Raw genomic sequence first — 25816 nt, forward strand, 5'->3', positions numbered from 1 at the left:
AAATAAGAAGGTAGAATAATGTAACAGATATAATCAAAAAGGAATAAGAGCCTGCTGTAGTGCCCCATGCCTATAATCCCAGCACTCTTGGAGGCTGAGCCAAGAGGATTGCAAGTTTAAAAGCCCGGGCAACTTAGTGACTTAGCAAGACCCTATCTCAAATAAAAAATAAATAGGAGAGCTGAGGATGCAGCTTAGGGTGAAGCCTCTGGGTTCTAACTTCAGTAAGAAAAAAATAAGGACAGGACATAATAAGAAAAAATAAGAACCAAGAATCCATGATACTAAACAGTGCAGAAGCACCGAAGTGGGCCCATCATCCTTACTGAGGTTTTGAGCTGGGATAGTGTGAGCTGTAAGTTTACTTAGGTCTCCCAGAAGAACCAACAGTTGTGTCTGTACTTAAAGGTAGAGGAGGAGGGGCCCACTAAGTATAGAAGTGGGCAGAGAATATGCTGGTCAGCGAGAACAAGGACAGAATGTTTATACTGCAGAGTGTGTGTCAAGATGTTTAGAAATCTGGAGAGGAACCCTGTGTGTGTCAGGTGGCGGGTGGCAGGTGTCAATGGAGGACAGGAGAAGTCAACCCCAAGATCAGCTTTGAACTCAGAAAGGAAAATGTTTTCTACTGTATATCATGCAAAAGAATCTGGATGGAAGAATGAAACGTAGTTTTCAGTTGTGGCGTTTTGACCTACACTATGATTAATTTTAAGGCATATTTTATGAGTAGTGGTAAAGCACAGAGTGAGGGAATAATTTACTTTGGAAATATAGTGGGGCACATGGGGCTGTCATTTTCATTTGTGTGTTTTGTGAAATATCTTCCTGAATAAGAAGAGGGGGCCAAGTTACAGCTGGCATGCCTGGATGTGCAAATAACCCTGGGCAGAGCAAGGTCTGTGAATGGAGCTCTCAGATGAATAACATCTATCATCTATCAGGCTTGCTTGTCAAAAGAGGAAAAACGATTGCAAACTGCTCCTACACACACCCGGAAGTCACTGGTTTCTAAGCATGGGGTGATGTAGATGGGGTGAAAATTAGCTCTAGAGATAGGGTTTAAGCCTTAGAATTACAGATGCCTACATATATCAACAGACAGTAATTTTCCAAAGAAAATGTTTTAAATAGTTTAAAGTTGTGTGTTCTTAGGCTGTACTTGTTTCATTCTAAATTTAGTTACAGCTTGTCTGTTTAACAGTCATCTTCTCATATTCACTCCCCAACTCCTGAAACTCCTGGGTGGACTCCAGGTGAATCTCAGATCTCATGACAACATAGATACTTAACTGCTTTCATCAGATTCTTAGAGCCCAGTACCACAGCTACATAGAATTCCTCCAGGGAGAGATCACATCTTATTCATTATTTCATTACCAAATCACCTAGGTGCTGGCCAAATTCCAAGCTCCAGTTTCTACCTGAGTACACTGTCAACTAGCATGTACACACTCCTATAGCCTTATATTCACTTCTACCACGTTTTTTTCAACACCTGGGACAGTGCTGAAGACACTGTGAAAATAGTCAATAAAAATGCAAATTAGCTAATTACTCTCATTTAAGGAAACAGATATATATTGTGGCCCCTGGAACTTTTCTATTCAGTGGTTCACCAGCAGGTTTTGGAAGTAAGTACTGGTGAAAGTGCAGAGACACTAATTTTGAAAAAAAAAATGCAATGTGCAAAAAGTGCACTGTTTGGGTATCAAATATGAATTTCATAAAATACTGGAAATATTGTGCAAAGAATTTTAATGTCATTATAAATGCTCTCAAATATGACAAGCCTTGTTAAATACTTGAAAATCTTAAAAAGCATTGAAACACAGTTTGTTTTAAGCTTACTCTCACCAGTTTTCAAAATTGCTGTTTATCATATATAGGAATTCGACTGGTTAGAATTTTTTCAAGAAGAGAAAGCAGTGTGAATACCTAGAACATAGTTATTAAAATATGTATTTTTGGTGAATTTTCAATACAGTAAAGATGATGCAAAAAGAAATGCATTAAATCAAACATGACAAGCCACCTGGATATTTTAGTACCAAGTTGGAAAATTATTGTTATTTTTAACTTTATTGAAAAATATCTTTACATTGATTAAGATTATTTTGTGAGGACCTCAAAACTTTCAAGGTATGCCTTTGTTTTAACCAGAAATTCTAGAATACTAGGAGGCTGGACTCGTATTCTCTCCTGTGAATTTTGGCTCAGATAATTGATGCTTTTACTTCTTGACCCCATCTTTTTCTTCCTTAGGTAGCTGAAGGTTACTCCTTTTAAGACTGAATGATCAGGAATGAAGACAATTATTCAGGACAGTAGTGTATGGAGATGGAATTAATACTGATTCCTCTTCCCATCCCTGATCACCACTGCACAAGAATCACAGAATGCAGCCTTATCCGGAAGTCATCCCTTGTCATTCTCTCATTTCACAGGAAGGAAACATGCTTTGAGCCAGTCTTCATACCCCCCTATACCCAGGTATGTATTTTCTAAACCCCTACTAAGGGAAATTTCAAATCATTAACAAAGAAATTATATGATAACATATTATTGTGTTCTATATTTAACTTAATATTTTCAGTAATAAAGAAGTGAAAAAGTCTAGTTCAAATTCCTCTTAGCCTTTGAGAAATGATTCAAAATATGACTTGCTAATGCTGTATATTTATAGTTTTAGCCTGAAAATTAAGTACACATTTCTCACACATGACCTTGGGCAGCCATCCTTGACTCTCACTATGAACCACTCTAAATTCAGATGGTGAATGAAAGGGTCCTTTCAACCTTGAATGTTTATTTTTAAAAACCAGAATCTGAGAATATACTAGAGGAAATGATACATGAAAAACATGTCTTTGTTATTTCTAATATACATGTATATGTACATACATGTCAACTATGGAGCCATTGAATCTGGCAATCTTGGTGCTATTCATTGTGACTTCTGAAAGATCATAAAGGAATGTGAAAAAAGACCTCCTCAGATTTTAAAATGGCACTTTTCCAAGTGATGTTTAACCCCTTTCATAACAAATATATTATGCTAGGAAGAAACCTTTCATTCTTTATAAATAAAGATAAAGGTATAGCCTCATATTGCTATATGTTCAGACAAAAGTACTACTGCTAGAGAAAATCAAACAGTACTACTAAAACTACATCAATAAATCACTGCAAGAATTATATACCTTTTCAAGAGAGAGATTAATGTTAACATTGGTGATCAACACTGCTTTCGCATGAAATTATTAATAAGCATTTAAAAGGGCATTCATTTATCTGTGTTACACATGGAGCCATAGAGCTATGTAAAGTTGAAAAATATAATTTCAAATCCAGAATTTTTATTTAATTTCACCTAACATGGCTCTTCACATTTAATTTAATCTTGAGGAAAAAGAGCCAGATAAAAAAATCACTAGAACATTTCAACACAACCAAACTGTGATGGTTGCTTTTTCTACATTTGAGAAATTTCATTTCAGGGAAGAAAGATGCTTTATTTTGGTCAGGGAATGTTATTCATCAGAGTTGCCAGCAATAACTATAATTAACTGAAACTACAGGAGAAATATTTATAACAGAGTCAGAAAGGAAACAAGAATTAATTATAATGTTTCATTTAATGGGAGAGAAGTGAGAAAGAGGTAAGATACGACTAGGGGCTCAAAAGCATTAGCAAAAGTAAAGTTTCTTTAATTGCAAATGGGAATTTGTTTCTTTTCTTCTTTCTTCTTTCTTTCTTTCTTTCTTTTGTGTGTGTGTGTGTATGTGTGTGTGTGTGTGTGTGTGTGTGTGTTGCTGGGGATTGAATCTGGGGCCTTGTGCATGCAAGGCAAGAGCTCTACCACTGAACCACATCCCCAGCTCCCGTCTGCTGCTGCTTCTTTTTTTGTCTGTTTGTTTTATTTTTAGACAGGGTCTCTCTATGTAGTTCAGGCTGGCCTCAAACTCACTACGTAACTCAGGTTGGCCTCAAACTCATGGAGATCTTCCTGTCTCTGGGACTACAGGTAGACCACCATACCCAGTTGGAGTTTTCACATTGGTCAAACTAGATACTCATTCAGAATGAATGACCAGAGATGATCCACACACGTAGTTGTTACAGTTTTAAACAGAGATGACTGAGTGACAGGAGGGATTAATCTTCTCATCTACCTATCTAGTTTATATTTTTGTGAGATGAAGAATAACAAAGTGATTAAAAATCAAGACCCAGGAACAAGCTTGCCTGGCTTTGTGCCTCGGTCCTTTGAGGTGTGGCACTTTGGGGGTGCAAGTTAACATGTCCCAGTATCTCATTCTCTAATACGGATTTGTAAATAGGTTTGTTGTGAGAGTTAAATGAATTAATGCATCTAAGCAGTTGAAAGTATGTGTTATTTACTGTATTTGTTTCTTGTTACTGTTCTCTTGTCCTCCAGAGATGAAAATTCAGCCCATTATTTTACCCTTGGAATTCTGTAAGACTTGAGGAGAGGTAGGCATGTGACTGAAATAAGTCATGGGGGGATTCTGAAACTAAGTAATAGTTGTTCTTAGAAATTAATGAAGAACTCAGTGTTTCATAAGAATAATTAAAAACCTTATGACTCCTCTTCTCTAATCTGAAGTGTCATTCACATGCAACTATACCTTACGACATCCAGAGGTTCACAATATATGCTGAATCGGCCTCTCATATGCTAGTACATAGTATTGCAATAACATCTGCCTGTGAGAATAGCTGTGATTTTTCATTGATTTTTTAATAAGTCTAGCATCAAGAAGGTAGCTAGTAAAAGACATCTTAGGCTTTATTTCTACTCTATGAATATTACCTCAATATTGATACTAAATTACTAACAATATCAAATACATTATGTTAAGTACAAAAAGGAGTACATTTACTTCATAGTTTACCAAGTTGAGCACCTTCACACTATATATTACGTATCACTTATCATATAACACAGCAGGTCAGTGATCAGAGATTTGAAGAGCTACAAACTCTCATTCTAACAAAACATTGCCAAACGCTTTCTCAACTTACTAATATATTGCAAGAAAAGGCTCTCATAAATGCTGCTTAAGATGAAGTACTTAATATTTATAGTTTGGCATTTAGTTTTGCAGACTCTCAATCCAACATGACATTAAGGTAACAATAAGAATTACAATTATCATTAGTGTCGTACAATTTATTAAATACTTTCTATATGCCAAACACCATTTAAAATACTATTCATGTGTAATTGCACTTAACCCTTATTTCAACCCTATTGGACTGTTACAATCTGCATTTGATAGATGAAAAAATTTAAAGTAAAACTCAGAGCATAATCATAAATAGAAACATGCCAACCAACCGCAGAGTAAATTGTACAGCTGGAATTCCAAGCCTGGCGGTCAGGCACCAGAGCCTGGATGGAGCTTGTTATGTTATATAACATCCACGAAGTGCTTCACAATTTTTTTTGGCCAAGTGCAGAGTTGCTTGTGGGGTGCTACATTGTGTGTGCAGATATTTGTACTCTTAGAAATGCAGTGAAAACATAATACTTAACCATCTTGTTCTGAAGAATGTGAGGGACTTTCTTAGGTATGCAAAGCTGGAAGATGTCATTTTATTGAGCTCTGTATGCTACTTAACACCCAATGATACCCAACTCCTAGTAGGTAGAGAACTCACTTTAAAGACACATGACAGGGTTAAGGTCCTAGTAGAATCTTGATCAAACTGAAGGTCAATAAATGACCGCACATTCATGTATTCTGGGGCCTACCACAGAGTCACACCCGGATTTTCGACCTGATCCATTAATTGCACCACTGATCGCTCAAACACATTGAACAGGTGCATCACACTCTTCTAGTTCCACATGGGCAGCTCAGTGAAGTTGAAAGTATCACTGGAAGCACTCCCATTTGGGATTGTTCTGATACTAAGAACTTGGAACATAAGAACACGGTTCTGAGTGAAAGCCTCCAGCTTCTAAGCTGTGAGGGTCCAGAACTATTTCTGAACTGGGAGAACAAATCAATCCATGTTTGGTTGAGCACAACTCTAATGAAATGCAAGGAATGGAAGGTGCACATTTGAAGTCATAAAATCCGTTTTAAATTTAGACTCTGTAACCTCATTTAAATAGGTTAACGTACTCTGGCTTTCTTTTGAAAACTGGAAATACGTTTAGAAGATTTCTGATAGGGCTATGGCCTATAGTGTTAACACAATAGCCTTACATTTCCTTTTTAGTAAAAATCTCATAAAAAGTTACTTTCTTCTTTGCAGCTAATACAATGTCTTCTAGCAATTAGGCACTTAGAGAGACAATTAGTTCCCCCAAACGATTAGGGCCCATTCTCAGCTTTGCCTAGAGTAAAGAAAGGGCATAAGAGACACAATGGAAGATTACTCATCAAACTTACTCTCCTTGCCCAAATCCTGAGGTATACACATGAATTAGGCTAGTAATAGACCTTCTTAGGGCACTGTTTGCAAATAAGTGTCTAATTTCTTTTTGGAAAATGGAAGCTTCCTAAGAATAAGGCTTCCTCTAGCTTACTCACAGGAATAACGTCACATCAAATAAAGTATAATATTGTATAAACAGTCAAAGATACTTAGGAAAAAAATTGGGGGGAACAGATTACTAATGTGAGTTTTGCTATTTTGCATTTAATTTTTAAAAAGTTTTGGAATCAGAACACTGAAATAATGTTAAAATCCGTCCTTTTAGAAAGGAAATACATACACATTTCCCTTCTATAATTAAGATTTGTGCTGTGTACAGCACAAACCACATATAGAACATGACAGGAAGCTTCGCAAGCCACACTTTTCTCCTGAGCACTGCCATGTGACTGTCTTGGGAATTATGACGTTTGCCAAACTAAATGTATCTCCTGTACTTTAAGTATTTCTTTTTTAGAAAAACCAGGTAGGTTTCAGGACTCTAATGCCTTAAGCCAAACTCTGATTTTTACATTACTTAAGGTGCTTATCAATAACCATGACATCATTTCAAATCCAAGAGAAACACAGACAAGCCACGGAATAAAGCACACTGCAACTCCGGCATATCCCACTGGAACGGAACTGTATTCTCCCTAGAGAGCCCCTCTAGTCTTTCATACCGTTATGTGGTTTGAATTCTGATTCACTCTCCTTACTATAGCGGTTCAGACAGGCACTGCCGGGTGTTTATGAAATGGACAGAATGGTAAACTGCACATTTCTAGGAACCCTACTCAGAGAGGCAAATTTGTTTTTTTTGTTTGTTTGTTTTGATAGGATTCAAAAACCTAAATTTTTCTGAAAGACCTTAGGTGATTCTCAGGCAAAGGGTCCCGGGAGCCATGTCTTGAGAAGCACAGTTTTACTAGACAACATGGGAACAGGTTAGAGCAGGAATGATTCTGTTTAAACATGAAGTCCAGGCTCCAGTTAACATCTCATAGGGACCATTAAGCCAGTCCCAGCGGATAATGCTCGAAACGTCTGTGTGAGCAAAAGGTGCTGCATGCTAATTTTTTTTCAGTTATAAATAAAAATCAGCTGGGTGTTGAATAATTTATGGCTTCCTGCAAAGCTGAATTTGAAAACATCGAGCTGGCAGCCTGCGCTGCCGCGGTGCAAGCATGGACAGCTGCCATGCACGCGTATCTGTTACTTTTTTTGGAGATTATCCCCACATGCTGTATTACCTGGCTTTCCACATTAGCAAGTAACACGAAGCACAATCAATATCACAGAGGCCACAACACAATTAAAGACAAAGCGGAGGCATCCAAGCTTGCTGGCACAGAAATCTGAAGGGAATAAGGTATCGTGCACTTATGACGGAAGCCATTTCTGGTTAGAAAACTGGAGGTCCCTTCAAAATCAGCACTCAATTTCCAACCAACATAGCGATTGACAACGGAATTTCAGAAATCACAGTCATAAAAATGATTACATTTTACAAGTCATTTGTATTAGAGTGTTCAAAGTGTGAGATTTCTTTGAGAGGAACTTAACTGCCCCTTTAGAAAGGTAGTACGTAAACGCTGTTTACACAGGGATTTACATGTCAAGTTTTGAATTCTCAATTACTTTCCACTGGGTAAAATGGAAAATGTTGATTTCTTTCTCTGTGCTTCACATGCTGCCTTTTCCCAAATGATTCAAGTATTTTTGGTCTCTGTAGTTCTGATTCACCTCTTGAACAGACGCTGAATTTGTATAGTGTTGGCTTAAACCACAAAGAGAAGAATTCTCCAGCCAAAGTGGTATTTGATAACCCAAATCGGAGTAATGATTTCTCTAATGCTTTCACTGATGAGTTTTTGCACCCATTAATTTGTATTCCCTTCAGATTTTGCTCATGAGGATTGCAGCATTTCACATTTAATTCCTTTAAAAACACATACACACACCACACACCCCACACACACACCACAAAAGCCTAAACGCACCTCCTGTGTGTTCTGGTTCCCATGTGCCTTCACCAGGCAGGGGCTGCTGTAATAACACTTTGCTCTCTTCTGGCCTTAAAGTAGATTCTAGTCTGTGGAATTTGTGAATTCTGTCTCTGACAAGAATAGCATTGCCCCTCTCCTCAGGTTCTGTACCCTCTCTGGCATCAGAACGACCAAGATCCTTTTTCTGGACTACGTTTGCAATCTCAGCTACCAGGTCTGACTCTGATTCTACCTTGTCTGTGGGGTTATATTTGTGCACATGAACCACATCTTCCCTTTCTCCTAGCAGCTTGGAGAGTAGTGAATAGAAATCACCTGTAGAAAAAGAGAAGAGATAAAGAGGTGCAGGGTTGATGAGATCACAAAATTTTTAAAATCTAGTGCCTCAAATATATCATCTCTTGATTCTTCACAGTAAGTGATAGTATTGCTCTCAGACATTCAAGTGCAGAAGAAAGAAAAGTAAAGAAATATTCCCAGAACGGTGACAGAATAATATACTTGTACTTTTCATTTTATAGACCATGTATCTCTTTGTATTATTTCATGAGTCCACACATTATGACTATTTTCACATTAGCAGAAACAAAATAATGCATGTGCAACTGCATGGAACATTTCAACGAATGGCTTTCACAGTTAATATAGTTAAACTCATATGGAAGTTGAGAGTTCATCAGATTTTTAAAATAAAATATCAACAGCTATGTCAGAGAATAGCTATCTTCACAGGCAAACCCTTTGAAGTTGCTTTTTTAAACCTACTAAAGTGCATGAATTTACATATATATTTTCAGGCCAATGCAATGAAACATAACATAATACATCCTTTTGGCAATTGGGAAGCCAGTCTCATTATTTTGTTAGTAGTGCTACTATAAATAATTCTACTTGTTCCTGTTAAACAAGAAATGAACAAATGCCAGAAGAATAATTTTGTGAGCAAAGACTACTTTTAAATCAGTTTGAAACAAGGAAGATTTTAACAAACTTAGACCATTAGAACAATTCATGAAGAAGTGAATTTACGCCCTTCTGTATATTAAGGTGTAAACATGGATGTAATAACCCAACTCCAGGAAAGCAAACTATTTATAAAACATGATCACAGATGCAAAATATGTCCACAGAAAATTCAGGAAGCATTTTAATCCTCATCGTTAACATCTGTGGCTTGAAATTCTTTTGTATCAATTGTGTGCATGGGAAAAAAAGCCTGTCATGGGAACCCCTCATTCTTCCTTTTCTCACCCAATATAACTGCTGCTAATGAAGAAAATACTCATGACTAAGGACCCTTACTGTCTGCATTTTAATTACATCTATAGCCCTATCAGATAACATTTACAAAACCTTCACTCATGGCTATTAGGAAATGAGGATGGTAGCTGGCTTTGTATGATCCAATCTACAGCAGAATGTATGATTAACAGACTGGTGCAGGGGGATATGCAATCTTTCCAAAATGATGCTAAGAGATTCTGTCATGTTTACAAATTGTACAAAAGTAAGTTTTCAATTTTTGCCTATGAAATCAGCCTATCCCAGGTGAATCTTTAATTAGGAAATAATTACCAGGTAATAGGACCAATTTCTGAACTAAGCATAAAGCATATTACAACTCAACCAAACTGGCTAGGCCACAGTGCTGTTCTGCCTCACAGGAGAAAAAATTATCCATTACCCCTAAACTCTTCTGTCCCCTGAACTAACTATAAACAGTATAATATGTTTATGCCTTGAGACATCTTCTACAGAGAATAAAATACAAGATTGTTTCAATAAGGAGATGGAAAAATACAATTTACATACTTGAATTGGTGCCATTAGGGTAATACCGATGGAGGAATACAGGCTCAGAACCTTGCATAGTCATTCAGCTTTTCAACAAAAACCTAAAAGCTGAATTAAAATACCAAAGGTAGAGCACTCCAGTTCCTTTGAAATCATCATTTAAAATTATCATTGTGTAAGAAAAGGAAAAACTGTTAACATAATGTAATTGGCCTGGCTGCACTGAGTTTGTGAGAACACAGCTCCAAACATCTCATATATGTGGGAGAGAGACCACTAGATGGCCATCTTACATTCCAATGCACAAACCAGAAAAGTTATCTTAATTTTTTCCTCTTCTGGTTTACCGGATAGATGAATTCCTGAAATGCTAACGTGTTTTTTGAGATCTCTACATTGAATGCAGTAGAATATAACTGAGGGAGTTGGTTAGTGACCGTGGGGCCAGCTCTCAACATTCTGTCTTTTCAGTTTATACCCCAGCCATACTGGAATTCTACTTCCTTTAATGTCAACTCTGAGAAGATTCTGTTTCCCTCACAGTGGGGATTTTCTTTTAAAACTCAAGAGCTGAGTTTACCCCTTAATGGGTAAATATCTCTGCTCTAACCTGTCCACAAGAAGACCAAAGCTAGTCATATACATCATACCAATTTGCATGAACTGGGTTAAAGAACAATTACCAGTTGTCACTGATATGAGAAAGTAGGTATTTTTTGTCATCAGTAGTTTTCATTTTCCACCGTTACAATACCTTACCTGTATGATCAAGTTGTATATAATGTTCTAAAACAGTTTTTAGACCTTTAAATTATCCCTGGAGAGGTACAAATTTGCAGGATATAAATGTGGTTTATGTAAAGAAAATAAAAATCACTACTTCTTGTTCACTGTCGTATTTCCAGTGATAAGTACTGTTCCTATCCTAGTAGATCCTCAATAAACAACTGCAGAAAGAAAAATAACTTGTTAAAATGTCAGCCTTTGCTCTGTATCAGTAGAAATAAAATTTTTTGCTTGATGGTTTAAAAACTGCAGTGATCCCATGTAACCTCCCCTTCACACATTCTTAGGAGATGCAGAATGTGGCCTTTCAAGTAATTTGACTGAGGGAGTTTAGTATTAGGAAAACACACGTGTGTAGCATCTACACATGAATTGCAGTCAAGAGAAGAATTGCAGCGTAGTGCATGAGAAAACAAATGCTACCAGCTAACTCTAACTTTGTATTTGTGTGTTTGCATTAACTGCTCTATGCCTAAGAGGACATTTCCTTAGCGAACATGGAGCATTTGCCATTCCTTGTTCAGAAAATTTCTCTGGTTTACTTTCAGGATCATGCTAAGAATAAACTAAAACAAATGGAAATACACATTAAAAAGTGTGCTACAAATTATTATTTTTTTTAAAAAATAAATACACTGTTATAAGGTTACTGAATGAAGAAAAGTAAGTGTCTAATTTTTGTGCAGGCGTTTTACTTTTAAAAATAATCAGAGACCGCTGTCATTTTCCAGAATAAAATTTTTCCTTTCCCACACAAACCACTAGTACTTCATTACCCCAAACAAACAGGTTTTACTGCTGCTCTGTGATTTGTATGTACATAGAGAAAAAATAGGATGCGCAACAGTTAAACCATGGACAAAATATGTCAAGTAACCAAGCTAACGAGATTGGAAACTTGCAACACATCCGATTCATGAGAAGGATGTGAGGAATGGAAAAGTAAAAGCATCCCTTTTGATTTTAATATTGTGTTTTACGATTTAGTCATAACTGACTTTTCCTTCTGGTTAAAGACAATTTGCTTTTCTGACTGTTTACTTATGATAAAGTCCTAGCATGTATGCTATAGCCACAGAGATATAAAACACATGCCCACGATGCTACATTCAAGGATTACAAGTGAAATGAACCTTCTTATTTTTTCCTTTTCTAAGACTCATCCGATTGAAAAATAACCAGAAATGAGCTATTCTATCTCTTATAGAAAAGAAAAAAAATATTACTTAGAAGGAGATAGGAGATGGCTTTTGCAACTGCTCTGGACATAGATCTTTCTTAGAAAGCGCAATGGTGGGGCAAATGAACATTTACATCTGCCTACTTCATTATTGAGAAACCAGTTCAAAACACCTTTCAAAAAAACCCAGCTTTCGGTCAGCTGCCTGATCTTGGCGGGTATTTAGAACTGCCTCTGATAGATGAGTTCAATAAATAAAGACTTGTGATGTGGTCATAAATCATAGCAAACCAATACATGTTCAGGGCATGCATCTAAAACCAAGAATGATATCTTTTTAAAAACTGTACTCCCAGCATCATTGAGAATGCTTAGAATTCACTAAGCTAACACTAAAATTTTGGGGGATCAAGGGTTTTATTATGATCAAGGCAAAGAAATATAAATTTTAACTACTAAGTCCTGCCTTTGTTTCCTTCTTCCCATAAACTGTTTATCAACTGTTATTTCAGAAAGTTTCTGTGGTGTACAATTGTATTTTTAACTTGCAACCTTGTTCCCTTGATTCTGCTTATGTGATAAAACATGCCAATGGTAATTCATTTTTGTTAGCATAAAACCACTGTGAAAATAGTCTGCTTCACAGAAGGTGTCTGAAGACCTTTAACTATCTGGGGTCATGGAGTGTTTTCCCTCTACAAATTGTATTTTTGTCATCTTCTCCCTGTCTTGGGAATATAGTAGTTCATGGTGACCTTTGAGTAGAAAGATTGATCATGTCAGGGCACAAAGACGACAATGAGAAGGGTTTGGAGTACACCGAATAAAATATGTTAAAGGCTCTTTGTGTAGCAAAATAAATGTAGTCAGAGCATAATGCACAATAACAAGGACATACTAGTATTGCCGATTTTGATTTTCAGTTCTGTCTTGGATTTTTACACACATGGGATCTTCCCAGCACAACAGACATACATTTCAACACTATCTACTTGAATATTAAACAACAGAAACACTCCACTTCAGAACTTCTAGACGTGTTTGTGTACAATCCTGCTTGCAATTGGCAATGTTTGTCTAAGCAATGTTGATAGAAAGCTCAAGCTCTACCTCTGGTATAGTAAACACATACTGCATATGAAACAAGAACTTACAGGACATCATCTGTGCAGGACAGCTCTGTGTGCATGTATGTGTGTCTGTTCTGGAAGAACTCAACACTACCTCTACTTTCCACATATTTTCCTAGGATTCATTTCCTCATCCACAATCACAGTCTAATTGAGTTTACTATTTACCTTATCCTACTTATTACATATATAGGTAATTCACTAACAACATTTTTAAAGGATAGCAATATCTCTCAGTGGTTTTCTGCATGGAGACAGACATCATTGACTGTACACAGATAAGTTCAGCTATATACAAAGAGGCTTTCATGTTTTTTAGGAATATACATAAATTATGTAGCCATTAAAAAATGTCTTGCCAATAATTTTTACCATTGGAAGAAATGTCTAAGACGCAGTATTTTTAAAAGGGGGATACAAAACTATACATATTATAATTCAAAAAATTTTAAAATAATGTGTATATGTATGTTATATACATATCTAAACATAGGTATTATACCTGTTTCATGCACAGATATACATAAACACATTTCTGGAGGATAATAATGATTTTTATCTGTTTAGTCATATTCTGTATGGTTAGTTTGATAAACGAATGTTATTTTAATAAATCAGTCAAAATAAGCCTTCAAAAAACTCTTGTAGACTTAAAGACTTATTGAAATGTTACCGATCATTGAGCAATTCAGGATGACCGGATGAGTAAAACTGTCATATAATGCTTCCTAGGTGTCTTGATAGTTACATCTTTTGAGATGGATTCTGAGATACACGTGTCTACCTAACAGCAAACTTTATTCTACAGAGAAGAGATGTAGACAAAGACAGATATAAAAAGTGTTTGTGAGTAAGCACAGGCTGGGGTAACACTATGTAGTTTTCAAATTGCTAATTTATTTCTAATCAAGATTAATGTTCTGGCAAAAATTTTAATAGGTTTTAGTGCTAAGAATTTCAAAGAAAATTAAACACTGGTCTTTCTTCTCCAGCAGCAAGAGAAGCAAAGATAGTAAGATAAACTTGTGCTAAAAAGATCATTAGGTTTCTTTGGATTATATTGTTCTCTTTGTTGCAGATACTACTTCTTGTCTATCTGGCTCAACTATATTTCTTTATTTCAGTTTGTGGAATATGATTATCTTTCCCCAATCTCATTTTTTACTGTCTTAGTAAAGGTCATTTATTTGAATACATTTATTACATATATTGATCTGTATCTTCCTACCAGCTTGCCAATTTATTAAGGTAGGAGATTTTATATATGCATGCTATAAATATAAGCATGTAAATAGGTATGATCAAGGAAAAACTATCTATGCCATTTGCACAACAATCTGCACCCACTGACAGGTACAGTTTGCCTTTGAGTACATGTCCTCTGATGCTACCTTCTTCCTGCCTTACCACTGTTGTGTTTCCAACCAGAATTTGACATTTGTGATGGGAGCAATATAGACAGCTGTCTCCTAGTTTGTGGCTCGCCTGACTGAAATAATTCGGGAGCTTTATTTATTGGGCTAAAATGTTCTTAAAAGTTAATGTAATCTGGAGGAACACTTGAGCACATACTGTTTTAGCAAAATAAGGTAGTGGGTTAAGTCTGAAGGCTTACTTTAAAAATGAGCACACATTGGATAATTTATTTGAATAATTAGAGCCCACTTGTTAGCTACTTGGTCAATTTGACTTACCAGGGAGTGAATATAAATGGGCATTTTGTGCAAGGAAATATCTCTGAGAAGAATGCAATGTTCTCTCAGTAATGAGTAGATATGTCCCGGGTATGGTAAGGAGATAGAGTGATCTCATTAGTGTAGCAAATGCAGTATCTATACAAATGGGCATTTGGTGTGTTTCTGCATTTTTCTTTAAAGTCCAGGCTGTTGGTCTCCAAGGACTAGTAGCTTAATACACAGACTACACTGACCACTGAAATGGCTTTGATGAGGTACTGTCTTCACAGGACATGACTGAGGGATTGATGAATTTCAACCTGTGAGTATCACAGCTTATTTTCTGCAGTTAGAATGATATAGTTTTCCTTTACAAGTTATTTACACCATTTTATTTACAGCACTTTTATTTATAAGAGGAAAAAAAACCAGAAACTACAGGAAAATAATTTCATGCGTTCTTATGACAGACGTCTCTGAAACCAGTTAAAGCTTGGGTTTGTTTAAACCTCTATATGTTATGAGCCACAAAAGGGTAAATGGCTAGCAAAATCTGAAGGTGTGTGACAGGACTGGTTTTCAGACACAGATGGTACCTTTTGAATCTTATTTCTGGGAAAAAACGACATTAAGTCTAATGTTTAAAATAGCTTTGCTCACAAAACCTCTGGGTTCCTAGCCTTTCAGAGGTGTCGATGCTTTCCTTGATCAACTCAACGATCTGCAAAAGGAAACCACAGTCCAGTCTGTTTCCATAGAAATGTGTAATTTTACAAGATGCATCCATTAAATGGTCTCATTCTATATTGTACCATATATGTTGGCATTTAGACATGAATTTTAAAACTGCTGAAATTATTTCAAATGGCATGTGCAATATCAAAAGAATTCATTACAAATCCAAACAAATTTCAGCAAACACTGTAAAATAAACACTGTTAGCATTACTTTATGTAGGTTACTATGACTTTCTTCTTTACAAGTATATAAACAGGATGGATAAATTTCGTTATTTTAAATTGTACTCAATAGCCCTTTGGTACAAAATCATCTCCATAATTTTTACTTAAAACACAGAGACAAGGTTAAGATAATCTGTATTTTTAAAAAGTTACTTGTTAGAATGAGATGTCACAGAACAAACTGTATGTAATTAAAAAAGCTTTAGGCTATTTAGGCTTTTTTCAAAGGGTATTTCCCCTGTCAAAAACTTAGAGACTCTTTAATTTTCTAAATACAAGTAGAGCAGGAATGTCATTGACCTAGCCCATATAATTCATTTTTAAGAATTCCAGTAGCAGGTAAGGAAAGCTGAAAAATAGGAAACTTCTATTTATCAACAACAGAAAAAGTCTATTTGTATGCTTTATGTTGTCAGTAGATGTATATTTGCAATAACATTAAGATGTTTAAAAACAGAACAAATTTAAGCCAAAAATGACTTGATGGGATAGTATACTCCAACACCTAACTCAACGCACTAGCTTCCAAACAACAGACAAAAACCCCAAGATTCAGAAGAGTAGCTCTTCAGCACATGCAGTATACTGTATACCTGCATCAAATATTTCCAGTTTTATGGAACAGAAGTGCAGTGATTTGTAGCTCAACAGGTAGCAGCTTAACACAAAACTATGGGTGCAGAACAGAGTGATCCTCCTACCTTGCTGCAGGCAGAGGACAGACATGATGCAGGTTTAATTCTGAATTTCTTTTCTCCTGAACCTCAAATAGAGTTAAAAAAAAAACCCACACAAAATACACCAGAATTTAAAGAGTAAAGGTTATTAGACTTCAAAAGCAGCTTTGATTGTTTTTCATGATTATATTTACAGTTATTTATAGCATACATAAAAGTTACAGTATTAGATGATCTAAAACAAAGACAGAAAATCTTAATGGGTCTAAATTATATTAATGAATTTTACTTTCAAGGCCAAGTGCAATAACTGACCATTTCCTCATGAATTATGCATTGTATAAGAACAGCAATAATAGGGTGTGAGTCTGATACACAGAAACTTACAGTCTGTGCCATAACTTTACAATTTGGTTACCTGCTCGGATAATGGATACTATTCTACGCCTAGCTAGAGAAATTATCATACATACATACCCTGGTCTAACACTTCTTCTTCTTCTCGTTTTGGTTGCTGAAGTAAAGCAGTCTTATCTTTGTTCTCTGTTTCTATAAAGGATCAAAGAAATTGCACATAAATTTGCAGCATATATTACATACTTTAAACAGTTTATTGGAGTTCATCCATCAACATAAAAGTATGAGTCAGGATCTTTTGTTTATTATAATATTAACAATTTATATGGTAGGAATGCTGTAATTCACCACTTTTCCCCAATCCCAGCATAACTGTCAATTATCAGACTTGTGACACAATAACTAGGTCCAGTAGTTTTTAGGTAATGTATGAACGACATAGAATTTCTAAATGCTTTAACAAAAACACATTTTTCAAATTGAATTTAGTAGCATTTCAATGGTACTTTAAGAACATGTCAAGGCATATTCTACATACACATTAACATCTTAATAAATGATGTGGTTGCTCTTTGCTCTTCCTTCATAAAATCCCCACTAGAAGGAAAGAAGAAGCTGCTGTGGCATGTTAATATTGAATTTGCAAAGCTCAATAAAGTCTCAGCATACTTCATGTTAAAAAAAAAGGGTGTGCGATTTGTAATATTAAAGTAAAGGGACGACATTTAACACAACCATTTTGCAGATGAGCAATCAGTTAAAGAATAGTTGTGAGAAGGAGACCAAAAAAGGCATGGCTAATAATACCAGGAATTACTCTTTGCTTGAAGAGGTCCATTACACAGATAACTTAGGGTGTCACTGGAGATGATGACCATTTTCAGTACCAAACTATAGCACTTTTAGAACATGGTACAATTTATAAATTCATAAACTGTGCAGACCATTAGTGGATATGAGAGGAGTAAGATGAGGAAACTAGAAAACACAAATGAGGCCAGGCATGGTGGCATATGCCTATAATCCCAGCACTTGGGAGGCTGAGGCAGGAAGATGGCTGCAAGTCTGAGGCCAGTCTGAACTGCATAGTGAAACTCTGTCTCAAAAAGACAAATAGAAAACAAAACAAACAAAACATGGAAAACACAAATTAAATGAAGAAAGGATGTATAGGATTGGCCTCCAAAGTAATCTGTTACATCATTGGTTGAGATCTTCCTCTATTCCTCTATTAATGGTGATATGTAAGGGAAAGGAGATGGCATACAAAAGTGAGAAAGAGAGGATAAGAATAAGTAAGACATATAAGAAAATACAAAGTCATATTTATATTAAGCACTGATCTCACCTTTGTGATGTCCATGCACCATGACCATATCAGACTTCACAGCAATTGGAATACTGGCCTCTGGTGGTATAGTTCTGAACATATCTGGAGCCACGTTCTGTGTACATGTCATAAAAGAAACCGCATGCTTGGCTTCCATGTAATACATAATGTATAAGTTGCACATTTCATCACTAGATGTGCCACTGCAGGCAAAAAAAGTAGACACAACAAATCAGCCACTCACATTGAGCATATTCTTAATGTAAGAAAAATGCAACCAGTAAATCTGCCAGCAATAATTCCAAAGTGGAAACATCGTGCATCTCTTTTATAGCTTTCACTAAAACACACCACAGTTTTCAACATCCAAAGCACACTGTCAAAGGCATATTTCTGTCAAACAAGGGAATATCAGTTTGTAGTTACTCCATGGATATTACTGAATACCACAAATGGAAACGGCATTGAAGTAGTTGAGAAATTATTTTTTTCTCTTCTAAACCCTTCTATTCTTTTCTTTTTCTTTTGAGGCAGGGTCTTGCTGTGTAGTTCAAGCTGGTCTTGTAGTCCAGGCTAGCCTCTAACTCACAGCAATCCTCCTGTCTCAGCCTCCTGAGTGCTGGGATTACAAGCATGCACCACTATGCCCATTTAAACCCTTCAGTTCTTTAGTTTTCTTCCATTTTCTAAAACAGATAGATGGGACAGTTACTTTTCTCATAAACAATCTTAGTTATTTATATAATAATGGTAAAATTTGGGATATATCTATATGAATATCATATATTATTACAAGTCTTTAAAAAATGAGTTTTCCACTTGACACCAAGAGTCATGAGCCTTGCTTTTGGTTAACCTTGCTTTGACCTCCTTCATGGTCACACACAAATCAAGAATCATGTGTCACAGGGAGGTACTGTAAATGCACCCCTCATATCTGATGCTGCAATTACACTTCAATAATGGAGAAGAAAAGAATGCCTCAGAAGTGATCCAAAACAAAATCAGTGCTAATCTCCTTTAGAGCTCAGACCTAAGTGGGGTGGTGCTGAGTGGGAAAAGAAACTGTTGAAAAATATGTTAAAAGTCTATTTTAAAACAATGGAACAGGCATTTCTAACAAAAATGTTCCTAGTAATAGGAATGTTTAACAGCTTACAAAGCATATTTTCATCTGCCTTTGTTCACATGGGTACTGTGTATTCCAGTTTCTTTAATGCTATTAGAAGGGATTATTTTGTACACCCTTAGAAGATTCACGTAACAAAGTAGTTCTGGCAAAGGAACATTTCCTCCTGTGTTACTAGATCTGACTATTTTTAGAAACCCTACGTAATAAAAAACAAGTGATGAGATGGACTGTTTGCTCTACACAAATACGTCAATGTTGATTTTTCCAGCAATGTCGGGAAGCACGCACTTCTTTTCCATAGCAACCGTAATGACATCAATGAGGGAAGGAAAAAACTGGAAATCTTCTCCAAACATGGATTTGATTTCTTTCAGTTCTGCAAATGTACAGCCCCTGAGAGACCTCAGAAGTGAGCCCCTTCCATGAGAAGCCCTGCTCATGCTTTAGAAATCACTTGGCTTCTCACTCTGAATTCGATACCTGTCACTGTAACTGCCTCTCCAAGAAATAAGTGAACAGTCAGGTGCAAGCAAAGAGAAACACATGCTTACTACACGTATCGTCATGACATCAAAACACCAAGGTTTTGATGGGTTTCAGGGTTGGTTGGAAAATTATGTGCTCTAAAAGGAATTATTGGTGCCAAAATAATAAGCCAGATCTTCCCATAGCATTATCCTTCTCTCCCTGCGCAAAATGAGGAAGCATATGTAGACAAGACAGCAAGGAAGGAAGGAATTTAAGATATTTCTCTAGCTTAGAAAACATTTAATCACCTTGCAGACAGGGAAAGGTAAATAATAATTTAAGCATCTTCAGTGAATAAAAGAAATATTTAATGCCCATGCTCCTTCTGGGAGATATACTTATCCACCCACTCACTCAGAGCAGCATATAGAATACAACCAAAACCCTTGCTTTATTTTATTTAAAAAAAAACTGAACAAAACAGAGTAACTATAACTGCTAGTCCAAACATTACTGGTTCCCTGGTCAGTGTATCTTCTGATGCATAAATAAAAATGGTTTATTCTTGAGTTATTCGAGTGTGTATGTAAAAGATTCTAGAATTTTGAGTGTGTGGTTAAGTAAAAGATTCTAGAATTTTGGACAATTCTTCAGCATTTTCCTCATTTTCTATTGGAGTATTATTTCTAAAACTACTTAGAAATAAAGCCACAGTCTGGAAATGCTTTTACGTGAGTTGTGAGAAAGTTACTCCATGATCATTGTGAAATGATAGTTTATAAAAGCAAAGCAGAATTCTATACTGCTGCAGCCTTTGACACACAACAGGCTCATTACATTTTATGGAGGTGGTGGTGGATATATATGTGCTATTTGAATGAATGCACTGCGTGAATTTGACCAGGCTCCTTTCTGTTATTACATGCTGTAGGACATAATTTAAGGAAAGCTATGCTATGATACTGAAGACTGACTCTTACATATGCAGGAAGATAATCCTAGTATTGTTTAGAGATGGGCTATTCTAAAGAATTTCTTAAATAGCTTGTAGACACATGTAAAATCTATTATTACTTGTAGATAATATCAAATGCACAAAATGGAAGTGTGTGCATGTAATACACTACACAGAGCTATTTGAATGTTTATGCATAGATACATGGATGTATATATACATAGATGTGTATTTTAAATAAACATGTAACATGTTTCCCCCACATAGACATACCTAATATTTACTTATACTTTTTCTATCCATCTGTCTATTCATCCATACAAACATATAGTTTAAATTTTTAAAAAACTTTGAGCTTGAGAAGCAACTAATGTCAAAAAATTTCAAAATAACTAAGTAAAACACCTCAATCTATATTTCCCTAATATAATTTTGCTGTTTTTAAAATTTGTTATGTGTCTCTTTGGAAGACTTGTTTTTATTATGCATTTGAAAAGAGATTGTACTGAAAGGAAAGTATCTACTTCAAACAAGTAAAAGGTAATTAATCTGTGAACAAGCACCTAAACTGTGAAATGGGTTCTCAGAGGAATTATCAACTAATATAATGATTAGTGTCTTGGTTATGTTTCTCTCATTGCTGAGACAAAATACCCAGAACCCAGCATTAAGGAAGGAAAGGTTTATTTAGGCTCACGGTTGATGGAGGTTCAGTCCATGCTCAGCTGGTTCCAAGGCAGAGTGGCACATGGCAGAGGAGCAACAATTCATGGTGGTGGAAAACAGCAAAAGCAACAACAGCAAAAAGCGGGGAGGGCAGCAAGTAGACTCTTTCCCTCCCTTACATTGTATGCAAACTACCTGCCCCAGGGCGAGTGTAGCACTCTGCCCCATGACTGCATAAGGCTTTGAAGGGTCATCCAGACACAAACCATAGCAATTAGGACAAGAATTTACTCTTCCTAAATAAAAATTCATTGTTAACACCACCAAATCAATGAGAAACAATTTTTTAAGTAAACTGTAGAGAGTGATATTGGGATAGAATATAAAATAAAGTAGTATAAATTTAGAATAATTTTTACACTAATGGAGACAAAGATAGCAATTAGTGTTTAGAAATAGTGTCTGACAAGGTGCAAGTTACAAGTCTGAAAATACACACAGTTAAGTATAACAAAGGGAAGTGTGCTACTGTTTAACACTTTGCCCTTATAACTTAGGAAGCTTGATATAAATATTAATGTTTAAATTTAAGGAATTTCATTTCACCAAAAGAAATAGCCATTACTCCGCGTTACTTTGAACAATCCCATCCTTCTTGCCATTTCCAGAAGCAGTTCTGGAATTCTCTTTTCATAAGTGCCTTTCCAAGGCATGATTAAAAAAATACAGTGAACTCTGCTGCCTGTGCCATCCGATGGAAAGGCAGGCTCGTAAAACACTGCAGTGTGTCCTCATCCACCTTATTCAGTGTGTCTGACACTGTGTGACTTCTGGCTCTTCTCCAAAGTCAAAATGACCATGAAAGGTAAATGTTCTGAATTAATTCAAGACACAGAGGCACCCACAAGGCTCAACTAAAGAAGACTCCAGAACTGCTTCAGAAAGTGGCACAAATCATGAGGTAAGAGTGTTTAAAGCATGGGAGAAGAATCGGTGGGGATTAATGGCGATGTGTCATTTACTGTGATAAAATTTTTTTCTAAATTTTAACATTTATCCTATTTTCAATAACTTACATAATCAAAATGCATTTCAATTAGTGAATTTGAAAAAATAAAAAATAAAATATAAGCTAACACTGCAAGTTATTTCTTCCAAAGTGAGTAGTTCTGCCTTGTATTAGATTAGCTTTGGAGAAAAATTATATATATATATGGAAGTATCAATAGGTATACAAACATACATCTACCTATATTACATTAATTCAATTACACATATTATGCATTCATTTTACAGAAATAAAAGTGTTCATCTCTAAATGCATGTGATTTTGTGAGATACCTTAATCAGATCATCAAAATAGTTTATACGGGATACCAATTCTTTGACAAAATTGAGTTGATCAAATAATTTAAGAATCTTTGCTACCACATGAAAAATTTCACTGAAAGAGTTGAGTAAAAGGAGAAGTTTACTTCATTTCTTTCTATCTATAAATGGGCTTGTAGTCAAGGTAACGCTGGACTCTAACTGACAGAAGAATTATCATATGCTAAAAATGTTAGGATTCAAATCATTCTTAGTATCAGCATCAGCTTGCCGATTTTATTCCACAATCATTCATCTTTCTTTCACTCAGAAAGTCACTTCAAACCAGACAAATTGCTTTCTGTATTCCTAAGGGAGGATTTTTGAGACACATACCCTTATTTTTCATAGAGATCAACATATGCAATTCATTCATACTACTTTGAATGATCACTACCTTGAAAAAGTACCAGGGCAAGTTATGTTCACATGTTCTCTGTGGGACCACCGAAAGCCTCTTACACAGTCCCACTGCCAGTGCAATTCTCTGCTGCCGTCACCTAATTCCAGTGCTACAGCACTGTACTTCTTTTGTACAATACAGTGCTTATGTAATAACTTCTACTTAATACAAGTAGCTTTAAATGTGATATAGTACAGGGAGCCTGAAAATAATCAAACCTCAAGAAATATGTGTGCAGTGAACAGTCTTGCTTATTAAATGTCTACAACTTATTATGAAGTAATATGTTAGTCCTAATATATCATGCTGTTGTTGGTCAACTTTTCATACTTTCTGGGCATTTCCAGACATATTTATCTATTAACATTTATATCTTCCTATCTATGCATCCATCCATCATTTATCCAGGTTCAATAGGAGGCTTCATAAAAACATTATTTTATACTAGACAAATATACAGTAGAGATTTAAGCAAGTGCCACGCATTCTGAAATGTATCATTTTGAAAACTCCAAATATTGCTGCAGGTTACACTTAGGGGGCAGACAGTGACACTACTAGCGTGATGACCCTCTAGTCCCTGCTCCTTGTCTCCACAGCCAACAGATGCTGGTTTTGAAAATAATTAAAATGGATAATATTAATTTTGGAAATATGAAAACTTTAATGAAGTCATTTTCCAAAACTTTTATTTCTTAGGAGGTTCTATGGTGCTTTTAAATTTACAAATTAAGGAGTTATTATTTATAACTTAATCTTTGCATATAGTGTGCTCTCAAATGTTAATGTAAGTGCTATGTTTAGTTATGTATCCATATTATTTAGACAATGTCATATTCTGTGTTCAAATGACTCATTTCTAAATGAAATACGTGAATAATAACAACGGCAAAGTAAGTAAATAATCAACCCATGCTCAAGAATTAATAGGAAATTTTAGCCTATAAACGTCTAAGCTGACTAGCTGATGTAATCAGCTTAATTGGCTGACTTAATTAAATCCTATATTTTGTTTAAACTCCACTAAACATTTGAAATGAATTTAGAGGAATGGCATATTGAATATAAACTAGGTAATGCAACCAGGCATAAATTATTGCTTCTTCACAGGTTAATTAGTACTATTATGATATTGACTTTGATGCAATGTCTGTTTCTAATATATATTGTTCATATTTACAATCCTAAAAGAAATATATTTAGATAAAATATTGAGTATATTTGTCAATATATTTTAAGTACATTTATTTAAAAAATACTTTTCTCAATATTATCTTTGCTCAAAAAAATCGTAATTGTGCACCTAGGGTACAATGTTATATTTTGATATATTTATGCAATATACAACCATTAAATCAAGTTCATCTAACACATCCATCACCCTCCACCCCTATAAATCTCTATGGTAAGATATTTGAAATTCGGTCCTTATGTATTTTAACATATATATTACTAGTTACTAGAGTCACTCACTGTGAAACTGAAATCACAATCTATTCTTCTTGTCTATCAGAAATATTAGACCTTTTGATCAACAGCTTCCATGTTTTCCCTCCCTCCTTCCCTCCCCCCAACTCCTAATAAATCATCGTTCTATATTTCAACTTTTTAAGATTCCGCATACAAGTGCAATCATGTGGGATTTGTCTTTCTGTGGTTGGCTCACTCTACTTAGTATAATGTCCTTCAGCTTCATCAATCATTTTGCAATTATTTCTTTTTTGAAGGCCAAATAACATTACAGTGTGTATATACACTATATTTATTTTACCCGTTCATTGCCGGGTGGAAGTGGGACTGTTAAATCCACCAATTTAATGGTGATGTTTTTGAGATAAATCTCTGGTATGAGAATATCAGTCCCCATTTAAAAAAAGCTTTTTGCTAGTTAATCATGAATGTTCCACACAAGCAAAGTTTTTCTAGCCCTAACATTTCCAGCTCACTATAGACTTTAGCTTAATTTGCATATAAGACTCACTCATCTGAAAATATTCCTCATTCACCACTGTTGAATGGTTTTCTTGTATAACCTAGTTTCCAGTTAACTGAAGAGCAAAATGGCGCAAAACTCAAAGCTACTATTTTTCTCAGTAAATTAGGGAACCAGGTACTGACCCCATATTACCCCGACCTAAATGTAATTTAATTTAACTAAGTGTTTTAGGCCCTGGGCTCAAATATGTGTCAAGTGGGACACGTCTGTGTATGTATGTTGGGGGTAGACGGGAAGAGAAAATAAGGAGGAGCTATTTGCAGAGTATCATTTAATTTAGTAGACAACACAAAAGCTACTTTATTTTTTACTGGTTACATTCTCAACCATGATACTCTGCCACCCCATGAAGGATGTACATACTATTTCACAAAACACAGGTGCATAGCTGCTATTATCTTTCTAAACTAAAAAGGCTTATTAAGTCCTATAGGAATACTCTGCATGGTTATAACGATTTTTATTCACATTTA

At 35.5% G+C, this 25816-nt stretch overlaps 1 protein-coding gene across 1 annotated transcript in view; it reads right to left on the bottom strand.

Moving 5' to 3' along the window:
- Positions 1 to 25816, bottom strand: part of Pam (peptidylglycine alpha-amidating monooxygenase) — a gene marked incomplete at its 5' end in the record, with an annotated part of 154625 nt that overhangs the window by 38926 nt on the left and 89883 nt on the right. Inside the window, 3 exon segments of the mRNA XM_013512971.1 lie at positions 8458 to 8778; positions 17146 to 17217; positions 18374 to 18558. Coding sequence (XP_013368425.1) covers positions 8458 to 8778; positions 17146 to 17217; positions 18374 to 18558 — 578 coding nt within the window.

Source organism: Chinchilla lanigera, unplaced genomic scaffold (assembly GCF_000276665.1).
Source record: "Chinchilla lanigera isolate Chin_1 unplaced genomic scaffold, ChiLan1.0 scaffold00017, whole genome shotgun sequence".
Lineage (NCBI taxonomy): Eukaryota > Metazoa > Chordata > Mammalia > Rodentia > Chinchillidae > Chinchilla > Chinchilla lanigera.